Source organism: Ptiloglossa arizonensis, chromosome 13 (genome assembly GCF_051014685.1).
Source record: "Ptiloglossa arizonensis isolate GNS036 chromosome 13, iyPtiAriz1_principal, whole genome shotgun sequence".
NCBI classification, from domain to species: Eukaryota; Metazoa; Arthropoda; class Insecta; order Hymenoptera; family Colletidae; genus Ptiloglossa; species Ptiloglossa arizonensis.
This window is the reverse complement of record NC_135060.1, coordinates 6,253,006-6,265,046: the sequence shown is the minus strand read 5'-3', so window position 1 is coordinate 6,265,046 and position 12,041 is coordinate 6,253,006. Positions and strand designations below refer to the sequence as shown.

At 41.5% G+C, this 12,041-nt stretch overlaps 1 protein-coding gene across 4 annotated transcripts in view; it reads left to right on the top strand.

Moving 5' to 3' along the window:
- The window catches only part of LOC143153603 (uncharacterized), a 192,440-nt gene that overhangs the window by 151,696 nt on the left and 28,703 nt on the right, over positions 1-12,041 (top strand). For all 4 annotated transcript variants that reach the window (XM_076325001.1, XM_076325000.1, XM_076325002.1 and 1 more), the window contains one exon: positions 10,628-10,958. In XM_076325001.1, the coding sequence (XP_076181116.1) occupies positions 10,628-10,958 (331 nt within the window). The remainder of the gene's footprint in view (positions 1-10,627; positions 10,959-12,041) is intronic.

Genomic DNA, 12,041 nt, shown 5'->3' with positions numbered 1-12,041 from the left:
CTGGACGAATTCCAAGAATATAATACGAAAGAGGAACTTGTTATTCGACAATTCTGTGCGAAATTATGAATCAAGATCGATAGAAGTCGTAAAGACAAAAGTGGATCGTTTAAAATGGGTGAAAACCAACGTACGATTATCGAATTACGATTTAAGAATCAACTACAGTGATACATCGAGGGAAATGTTAACTGTTGAATCTTTAAGATCGAGAAAAGTAAATTGTATTTTTTATTTACGACTATCGGTAATAAATTAGTAGCAATTGGTTTGGAAAATTTATTATCGATTACTTTCGATCTTGTTGACAATTTCCTCCCGGTTTGGTCGAGTATCGTAGCAAGTTGAAATATTTTACGTGACGATCGTCGAATTGTGTCAGCCTGATAGTGCCACTCCCGAAATTTACTGCGCGAAGATGATAATTTGCTCTCGGCGAGGAGCTAGACGCCACTGTTTTCTATCTCTTGCGATAAAAAGGATACCCCATGGCGCAGAATTAGACGTTTCTATTCGTGCGATCGACCTCGACCTGGTTTTCAAAATTTCCGTCACGCGAAAAGAAATCGGTTCGATCCGACCCTCCGGAAACTCGCTCGGATAAAAAACTATACTTAATCACTCGCGTTAGAAACGTATTGGACTCCATAAAATACAGGGTGTACCGAAACCATGAGCAAAGTCTTAATTGGTTAACGAACCTCGCAAAACCCCGCAAAGATCAATCGTTTGTACCCACTATATTTTATTTCCGAGAATCCTCGAATTTCGTACGTGGACGATTTTTTTACATTCGTTTTATTTAAATTCAAACGTGTAACAGTACAGATAAAGTATTCTAACATTTATTACACAAGTCCTTACCGTACTCTACATTTTTTACAAAGTTACACGTTTATACAGAAACGAGTAACCATACGGATGATGCGTTATTTAACATTTTAACATACGACACTGTACGAACAACGTTAGAAAAGATGGCGTACGAAGTTGAATGCGAGCCACCGTTTAAAATACTCTCCGAGGAGGAACGAGACGACCGTGAAATTTTGATAACGCTTTCGTTCGAGTTCCGTCATCGAACGAAATTGCAAACACGGAACTTCGGTGGTAAATTTTAATTAAAACGCGAACAATTCCGGTGGCCTCCCGAAGGTGACGTACGCAATGGCGGAAAGTTTGGGAACTTTAACTCTTCCTGCGGGGATTTGAATGCTGCTGCACTCCAGACGTTGAAATTGAGTTCGTTGGACGATCACTCGTAACGTTTGTAACTCGACAATTACTAAGCAACCAGGAATCAAAAGCGTGTTCCCTTGCTTCCCCCAGTCTGTAAATTAACCAAGAGCGATCGAAACAAACTTTCGTCTTGACTTAGAAACTGTATCGTACGGTTAGAACGAAGACCGAGTTTCAAAAAGTTTCTTCGTCTCTCGTATTGTGTAACCGAATATTCAACCATTTTATTCAATATTTAAGACAACGAAAGATTTCTTAGAACCGAATATCTACACATCATAAGAACATTTCTCATCAAATTTATACCGTGTAATGAATGTATCAGGAAGAGCATTATGAATCATTTTTTAAGAACGTGAAATCTCGTATACGGCAATTCAATAATAATAATAATACTAATGATAACGATAACGATGACGATAACAATAGTAGGAATAATAATTTTACACAGAATATGAAAATCGTAGGATAAAATTGAAGATATTTTCAACGTGACATAAATATCGTGGGAACGTGTGCAAATTGAACATTTCTCGTTTGTCTCGTTTAATCACCGTAGAATTTTAATATTTCCCTCGTCCAACTTTACAACCCAGTTCGCGAAATTGATATTTGGCCAAATTCACTAATGGAAAATTTATGCGATCGAGCGTCGAAAATAGAACATCGGAGCTGGAATATTGCTAAACGTCAAGATATGTTTAACATATCCGGCAAATGGAATAGAAATTATTCGCTCGTCGATCTAAAACGTTCAAACGAGTACTGCATAAACTTTCCGTGAAAATGTCAATCTTCCGTTTAATACGATGAAATTTTACATCACCGTCGTTATCACGGAATCCTGTGAAGCTATAAACGTCATTTCAATCTCTTGCTTCTGGCGCGTAATAGCTTAATTTGAAACCGGAAACGGTTAAGTGGGCTGTTACACCGAACCGCGTGAAATGAAATTTTAGATGAAAAATTGTTCTCGTTTCCGTTAGCTCGCGTGCTGCCTCACTGAAACTTCAACGGCTACAGTTTTCATAATTGTCAATACTACCGTGAAATCCATGGAACCGATTACTTAACGAATAAAACCTATCGGACCCCTACAAAATTTACTCGTAGAGGTTAATTATCTAACGAATAAAAGCTATTGACCTTACTAAATATCAGTAACAATGATTCGAAAAATAGCTCGATTAGATGAAATTGTTCGAGACGAGGTGTCGTTGAACATTTCCGAAAAACGACACAACAGGTTGCTCGATAAGTTTCGTCGTTCGATGAGAAGTGGAGCTGGTAGTTTCGTCGTTTTATTTTTCTAAAGATAGTACTACCGTTTGATGAACACGTTTGAAATTACATATAAATCCGTCGACTCGTATATTTACAGTTGTTCAAAGTTCAAGTGTCATAGTACCTTTTCTCAACACTTGAGAATTATACGTAATTAATACGATATCTCCGATAGGAGAAAAGCTTTCGCGCGTGTCTACGAGAAAAGTTTCGTTCGTTTTAAAGAATCGATGCGTGCTCGAAACTTCCCTGCGACATTCCACCTACCGATATTCCCGTAGGGGTTAACTCCAGTCAATATTTCGTACTTAGACGGAAGAAAATCGCGACCAGAGAGGGCATACGATCGCGTGGACGTGCGAGCGGAACGATCGAACGGAATCTCGGGCGAGGGAAATAAAATTAATCGAGTTTCGGGCTACGTTCGTTGTAATTTTCGTCGGACTTGCCGCTCGCGTAACTTCTCGCAATTTCCAACGTGGCCACGGAAATCTTTGGTCCGGTCTGCGCGCAAATTTCAACGCCCGTGACCGCGCCAAACGAATTAATAACACGCGGGGAGACACGCTGCCCGCTCGGTTGTATTTTCCACGGGAAAAAGGGGATCGAGCGAGCGAGCGAGCGGAAAACGCGATACCACCCTTCTAATATCGTTCGGGCGTCGTATCTGAACAATTGCGCGGTCCACCGTGTGTTCGAGACCGTTGCTTGCTGACCTTGACAGAGTTGACAAAAACGAAGAGACGAGGGATGGAAACGCTTAGTAATCTCGACGCGATCACGCTTTAATAAATCGAACCTTCGAACACGCGGGAGAACATCGACCGAAGAATTTATACCGCGAAGATCGCTCACCGCGGACGTGTTCATCGTCTTTGATTAAACGGACGTGGGTCCGTTTTCGGTGTAAATGTTTGCATATTCGAGAAAGAGATCAGAGAAAAATTCGTATAAAGTTTCTTCTCTTCGATCGATATACCGTAGGTATTATCTGGTACCGGTGGTTATAAAATAAGGGTGAACAAAGAACAGAATTAATGACCATGCTGACTACGATATTCTTATTTTACGCGACACGATCATTTTCGAACAGATCTTGAACACTGTTCTCTCGCACCTTGTATCCCCACACGTATTCATTCCCTTTCGTTCCATTAAGTTGTTCGGAAAGTCGTTTCGTTTCTCTTGGTGAAAATGAAACACGATTTTTTTTAAGTGTACAAACATTTTATTAAATTATACACTCTCCATTTTGGAAAACGAAATTACTTTCAGAACAACCCAATACATTATATACGTGTTACTTTTCGACCTCGTTTATGCATAGAAAATGAATCTAATCGATTTACGTCTACGTGGTCGATCGACAGAGGAACATCCCGAATTTGCATTTATTAAAATTTTTCTTTCATCGGTATAATCGCCGCAATACGCTGGCAAAGTTTACACGCACATTGTACATACGCCTTGCATAGTAATTCTAATTTTAGGATTAATATTCCCACCCCGGTAATAATCCTTAGAAGTTGAAAACGTAGGCAGAGTTATATGCAACTCATTAAACTTCTAGTCGAAACTTTTCGGAGGCCTCGGATATATTGCGTACCAGCTGAATTAATTACTCGCCGTTTCGCAAGATAGAAAATGCTGTTTGCATACAAGACATTGTTTAACGGTACTCGATGCGCAACGTTTTCGTTTTACATTCCGAGACATAAATAAACAGTGCCCCACCGCTGCTCAATCTCGCAAGGTGTCGAGAATCATAATGGTCGGGTCGATATCTCGTTTACTATCGATTCTATCGAAACTTTCTATAAAATAAAAAAGTTTCCAAATTCAATTTCCAATCACTTTCGTTTTACACAATTTTTCAGGTATTTAATTTTTCCCGTGATGCGACGACAGACAGGATTGAATTTCATTTGTACAGGGTGTTAAAAAAAAGATTCGAGACCTTCTGTGTAAACAATACTCGCCAAATGGAGGAATAATGTTAAACATACAAAAACACTTCGTTCTCCACTTCCGAGGATCATCTTATTATCCCGCTTCGATAAAAAAAATGTTAATTGCCAAACTGTTGCGATCGATACAGTTACAAAGAACTATTGCGAAGTTTTCGGAGCACGTTATCTCTGTCATCGTATTATCCAGATCGAGAAATGGCAAAGATCCATCTCGTGTATAATCTTGCCAAGTGGAAACGTCGAAAGAGTGCAAAGACGTTACGTGAAAAAATATCCGTATCGAAAAATACAATTTCGGACATTGTTTAAGAAACTTCATCAACACCTTTACCAGAGCAGTTCCTTTGAAACAGGATATCGAGATTCGAGAAGACCTAGAAGGTTAGGAGGTTCGTGTTTTCAGGACGATTGGAGAAAACCCTGGAAGAAGTGTGAAGAGAATTTCAGGAGCAGTGGAAATAAGTCATCCTCTTGTGTAGAGAATTCTTGACGATCGGTATGTTCAACGGTTGCAAGCTCTCTCCGGATTATCCAACCGGAGCAGAGTTTTCATAGTGGATTCTTCTATAGCGTGTACCAAATGTGCACTCTCTTTCGCATATTTTATCCACCAATCAAAGCTGTGTTCACAAAAGACGACGTCACAAATTTTCGTAGGAACCATGCAAGAAGGAAGAAAACCCTTGGCAATTATTCAAATAAATTGCCAATTGTAAAATTACTTCTCAATCCACATTCGCGAGGATTCTTCTTTTCCATTTGGCGAATGTTCTGTACATGGAGAATCTGAAATTTTTTTTATCGTATCCTGTATATCTGGATATACGGATAGAAGTTTTCTCATCGGGTTTACAAACGAAAATCGAAGCGTACGATTCTAATTGATCCAGAACTAGTAGAATGGAGATGAATTATCGTCTCTGGAATACTTAATTGATTCGAGGAATCGTCTGGCCAAAATCTCATGTATATTCGATACCTACGGTTTCGATCGAGGTCAAATGGATGCCAGTTAATGCCCCGCTAGTTATATAACTAGTATTTCATCTCGAGAGAAAAAGAAAGTTAAGAAGCCTAAACTCCATTACGGACGATCCGATACGCGTCCGTCGGTCGATCTTGAAGATGAAGTTATGACATATTAATCGCATCAGGAGCCAAATTCTAGCCCAATCTTGATCGAGTCTGGATTTATTCGAATCGTAACTTACCGATTCTAATCTCTTTCCAACGTGAAAAATAAAATCCTCGAACCTTTCGTAGGTTCCAGTATCACAGTTCGACCTATTAAAAGTCTAACCCGGTCGTTTCAAAAAACGATAAAAATATACCCTTCGCGATCGGAATTTGCATTACGAAATCTTCCGAAAGATTCTACGAGAAAATTTCACCTCGTTTCTCGAACCGATCAATGATCTCGTACAGATGCGCGAGCTCTCCACATTTTTTCGCGTTAAATATTTTCTTCGAAACATGCTCGAAGAAAAAATAGAACTTTTCCGCTTAAGGCGCCATCCTCTGGCACACCGCCTCCATTTCTGTCACGTGTGGCTCACGTTCCACAATTTGGAGAACACTGGTGCGAAGAATTGATAAACGTTTCCCGAGAATCATTGAATTCACGAGAATCACGGGGGACGAGAAGGCTGACGAAGAGTTACGACAACTCTGGGCTGAAAAAGGCCGATCTCACGAGAATTTAAATCTGGCTCCTTAACAGCACGGAACGCGGAAGCCTCCTCGAGAGATTTCTTACTTCTCGAAGCTCTCCGTCGCGGCACTCGGAGAAATAATTTCAGCGAAACGAAGTCGGGGAAATTGCTTTGATTAAAATATTGGAGATCCAGGGCCGAATAAGACGCCCGAGGCTGGTAGTCCCCGGTCAAGGTCGGGCGGGATATTGTCCCGATTGAATGGGAATAAGAACTTGGCAATCCGCTGAATCTTCCGCTTTAATTTCTCTGTCGTTCGAGACGGATCTTGCGAATAACATTCAAATGTTCTCTCGCGAAACGCACGGTGATATCGTTTCACCTTTGCTGTCGTCGAGATAGCTGGACCTCCTCGAGGTAAAAATTATTCAATTATCAGAGCCTCCCGGAAAATTACCAAAAGATACGAAAGATCACCAGTGGTTCGTTGTTCGAACGTATCTTTTCATTAACTTTACACGAACCGAGTGTTTTTTTTATATTCATCCACCGAGGAGAAACACCAAATATTGGTCGATGAATCGAACAATCTTTGCTAATCGTACATCGAATGCAAAGTACAAATATGTGTACGCGTATTCGTGTATATTTCGGTTAGAAAATTATTCAAACGTGCTCGTTCCTGGTTACGACTTGATATATTAAAGTTTTGAAATATGTAATATTTTCTGGGGTGCTCTGATACGAGGGCGACGAGTTCCCATGGTCGATGAAACGTTAGAGAGGAAAAGGAAAAGAGACGATGAAAAATTTGGAGAGAAATTTACAGATGAATGGCAGTCTCGTTACTCGTAGGATGTGAATTGATCAGTTTCTTCATCTCCCATCTTTTCGAACAAGACGTAAAGAGAAACTCATCTCGCGAAACTTTTCTTATTGAAACTTTGTAGACGAATCTGTAGAAAATTACACCAACTTTCATCGAGTAAATATAGGCGATCGTATCCCTTCTAGAAAAGTATTACCCGGGCGTTAATAAATCACTCATTTTTAAGGGAGCATTTAGGTTCGGGACTTTCGAACAATTATTCGAACCATAAATGAACGAACGAAGAACGAAATTCTTACTTTAATTCATCGTTATATGGAAAAACTCTTTTTTCTCCTTACCTTCCTCCTGCTATAATTCAATTGTAATAGGTGGACTTTCAAAAATTGCTTATCGATATCTCGAGTAACTTTCGCGTTAGAAAATTCGAAAAAAAACACCCTACTTTCTTCGTGGTCGAATACACTTCCCCGAAACGACGCGATACGTATCAATTTCGAACGTAAATGTATGAACGGTATCAAAACACGTCTCGGTGTCATCTCTGTCCATCCGGAGCGGGTCTGTCTCGGTGCAGACAGATTCCCTCGACGCGTTGCAACCGATCGATCCGCAAGAGCGATGGCTCTCGTCATTAAGATATACCGAGGGTGGAAGGATGACGCGTCGAAAAGCGAAATACGTTTCCGGGAGGGGTAGGATAAATTTCACTTCTCCGCGTAGTCGTCGGATTTCGTTGGGTTTCGGGAGCATCGGAGCTGACCCAGCGGATATTTCCAGCTATCCGGGTCCTGGCAGCACGCCTAACGACGACACCGCTTAATGACCGGGGATGTAGTTGCATTCGGGAAAACTCCAAGCGCAACGCGACCAAGGGTTGTTTCCACGGAATGGGGAGTATAGCCGATGGGGTGGTGTGGATATGGGGGATACACGCGCCGGAATACGATCGACCGTCAGGAATCTCGATCTCGAACGGATAAAATTTAATCTGCCGTTAGGTCGTGCTTGCACCCTACGAATCGCAAATCGAATTTCCTCGTTTGCCGCTGACCTTAAGCCCCCGAGGCGGCACTGGATTCCCCAAGATAGTAGTTTACCGAGCACTCTACTTCTGTAATTTGTTGCCGAAGACTCCCGTCAAAGATGGCCACTCGAGAGTAACGGGCTAACGATCGATTTCGCGCGGATTCGCGAGCGTCGGTAACGATCATCGCGCTCGTCGAACCGATCTCTCCGGTTCGAGATTTAGAAATTTTTCTCGCGTCGCGATCAGATCTATCGAAAACTTTCGTACGGTGTCACAGTTCGTGTTCCATCCAATTGAGAATACATCCTCGGGTTACGCGATAAGAAACTCGCGTCGATCTACATGGCTCTGGAAATTTACCAAACTGTTTTATCTTTGTTTAGAAGCTACGATTATCTTTTCGGTATTACGAATGACTTTACACGAGTCGAGATTACGAACGAGATTATTTTCCAAATGGACGTAAATACGCTCGTGGATATCGATAAACAATAACGTAGGTAGAAACTTGATGAAATTTTGCTTCGTTCGTACCATCTCGAACAAGTGCGTACGCGTACTTGAGGAAAAATTTTCCGCGGGTCGAAAACAGTGGTAAAATGGAGTAGAGGTACGAACGAGTAAAAAGTATCAGACACTGGGAACAGAGTATCAAAGTCTAGGAGCGGCAATTCGCCCGAGGTTGCCGGAAATATGAGAATTCCAGAGCGAAAGGAGAAAGAGGAAAGTGGACGGATGAGAATTCTCGTTGAAAAAGCGAACGTTGCGCAAGAAAATGGGACAGAAAGATGCACGAGCCTGTTCTTTCCTCCTTGTACGTGTAGATTGTGCGTATACGTGTGTCCGAATGTCGTGGACGATTGGTGCGCGCATGTATGTGTGTGTGTGTGTGTGCGAGTGATGTACGAGTTGTTACGTATGATCGAAATGAAAAAAAAGAGAGTACAGAGAAACGTGTATGGTAAGAAATCGCTCAGAAAAATGTACCTCACCGAGGTGTAGAGGCGAGAACACCAAGATCACGATGTAAAGAACAAAAGTAGAACCATCGTCGAATCTCGTTCGCAAACGATCTTTCGATGTATTAAAATATTCGTCGCGTGTTGGAATCGGTCAAAATATCTCGTAATCGAACTTCATACGCGAAACTTGGAGTCCAGGAATCGTTGAATCGAACGATTCGATAAATCGAACGATATTTAATTCGAAAGATTTCCTACGAGCATCGATCGTTTAGGAATGAATTGTTATCGTATCGAGTCATTCCACAAGTCTTTCCATATTATGCATATTTCCATGAATTTAATCAAATATGTACAGATGTATAAAACGTATCCATCGTTCGCATCTTTTCGTACGGTGATCAACTAATCGATCGATGTTTCTTTCGAGGAAATTGTTGATTTTATTAACAAAAATTACGTTCAACGTCGATTTCGAGATATCTTAAAAATATTTTTACTTTGGAAAAATTATCTTGCCATCGAAATAAACGGTACCGTAAATTTCAAAACCGGAGTACGTTCGATAGGAATTTTCTTTCGGTTTGTTTTTCATTGAAAAATACGGTTCTTTTTACACGAACTCGCTTCAACGATCGGTTTCGTGTACTTAATTAAACGTGCAAAGCCTTGCGAAATGACCCAATAATTATTATTTGCAATTCGGAGAATTGCAATTAGCAAAGTGGAAAGAAAGAATTATAAAATGTTCTCGCATCGATTAACGATCGAACGTTGGCCGAAACTTTTGAGGGAAATATTTCCACTGAATTTTCACCGGGATTCTATAAATTTCGCGCATACAAAATTCATTCCCCGGCAATAACACGCGCGCTGGACCGAGATAATGAAAAAATTATGTTGACGTCCCGCACGATTTAAACGTGACTGTAAATTTCAACTCCAGGACTCCAACAACGCGCACGGTTTACCTCTTTCGAATGCATACGAAACGAACCAAGGAAATATTCCAATAAATCGAACTTCTTAATATTTTTTCAACACTGTGGTTTACCAGTTCGATGGTAAAAACCGATGGTGGACCAATCGGTATCGAGAAGTATCGAAAATCAGAATCGAAACATTTACATACGTTATTATCGTACGTACTGTGCTTCTACCGACTATTTTCTCTATTGTTTAATTTCACCTTCGGTTACCCCGATGAAAAATGTCCACGAGACGATTCGAGAATGGCTTCGAACGTTGCGAGAGCCGTTTCCACGATTAGGTCGATACGCGGCAGTCGGTATACTCGTTGCAAAATCCGTTCTCGTGTATTACGAAGGGATCGGTACCTCGGAGCGTTACTTTAACATTGTTCTGGGCGGCGAAAGAGCGCCAAGGGAGAGAGAATATTCGCGCGGCTGAATATCGCGATTGAGGATGAAAGAATGAATAGAGTAAGTAAGTAATCACGTGGGTTAAGAGGAAGGAAGGAAGGAAGGAAGATGGTCGAACGCGAGGGAGCAAAACGTACGAAAGAAAGTGAGGAGGCAAGTAAGGGAGGAAAAAAGAGTGAGGAGAAAGGCTCCGGCGGGGGCCGCTCGTCCATGAACCGAGGACATCGATCACATCCTCCTTGGACTGATCGGCTCTTTCTCTCGCTTCCTGATCCGCAGGTACGTCTTCACGATAGTCAGCTACCTGATCGGGGTCTTCATATTCGCGACGATCGTCGGACAGGTCGGGAACGTGATCACCAATCGGAACGCGAACCGGCTGGAGTTCGAGAGGCTCCTCGATGGCGCCAAGACCTACATGAGACACCATAAAGTACCCGGTGGTATGAAGAGGAGGGTTCTAAGGTGGTACGACTACAGCTGGTCACGTGGACGGATACAGGGAGGCGGTGACATCAACACGGCCCTCGGACTGCTCCCGGACAAGTTGAAGACCGAGTTGGCGTTACACGTGAATCTCTCGGTGTTGAAGAAGGTCACCATCTTCCAGGTGAGATCGCGGATTTTCATTGAAATAGTTTCTCGATTAAGTCACCTCGTGTCTCGAAAATAACGAGTTTCCGAAAATTTCTTTAACGCGCGACATTATTGCAAAGCATTTTAAAGAACTTTCACGGATATTAACGAACAAACGTCTTCCCTTCCCGAAGGAAATTTTCTTTGCATCGATGTACTTGTCTAGGATATTGAGCCCGCGTACCGAGCTAAGATATTCACTTTTGTTCATTTGTTCGTAGAAATTGTTAAACACGTTCGTGTTGCTGCACACACGATTGATCTTTGCGAAGTATCTTGTCTAGCTTCCAAGTGTTCTTCTTGAAAGTAAAGTTTCGGTTTCGAGAACCTTGCGTTGCAAATTCACTCAGTTTCCGATTGTGCAACGAATAACGCACTGTAACCAATAATTAAGATCGTTCGTCTCGGAACGGTGTATTTCGAATACATCTGGTCGAGTCTCTTTTATTTGTAACACGATTTATAATACGTCCATCGCTCGCGGTTTCCTTCTTGCAAGGAATTTCCTTCTCGTAATCCAGTGACTCGAGTAAATAATATTTATAATGCACGGCGGTATTGACGTCCGGCTTGGAGTGGAAATATTTTTAATCAAAATGTTGGATTGCAGTCCAACAGGAACGCGACGATTCCGCGAATTATTGGCAAATTCCCCGTCTTCTCTTGAAAATAGTAGAAATAATCCTATATAGAGAGCACTTCGTGATGCTAGCGTGACTATTGATTTGCAGTCGATACTCCATATTCGATTTCGTTGAATTACGTTATTAACGAAGAATTTAACGAAAAATTCGATCGTCGAAACAGAAGTTCGCGCAATGTTCGTACACCGGAACTGAGAATTTAATCTCTTTAATTTTTATACGTACGGTGATGCGCGTTTAAATAATTCTCTCGATACTCGAGCGACAACTTAACCACCGGTTATCGTCGAAGGAAGAGAAACGAAAGGACCATTCTCTTCCACGTAAAAAATTGACTGGAAAACCATTTCGATCGGTGCAGGGGTATTGATAAATAGGGCTTTCGTGCCCTTTGATGAAAGATACATCAGTGA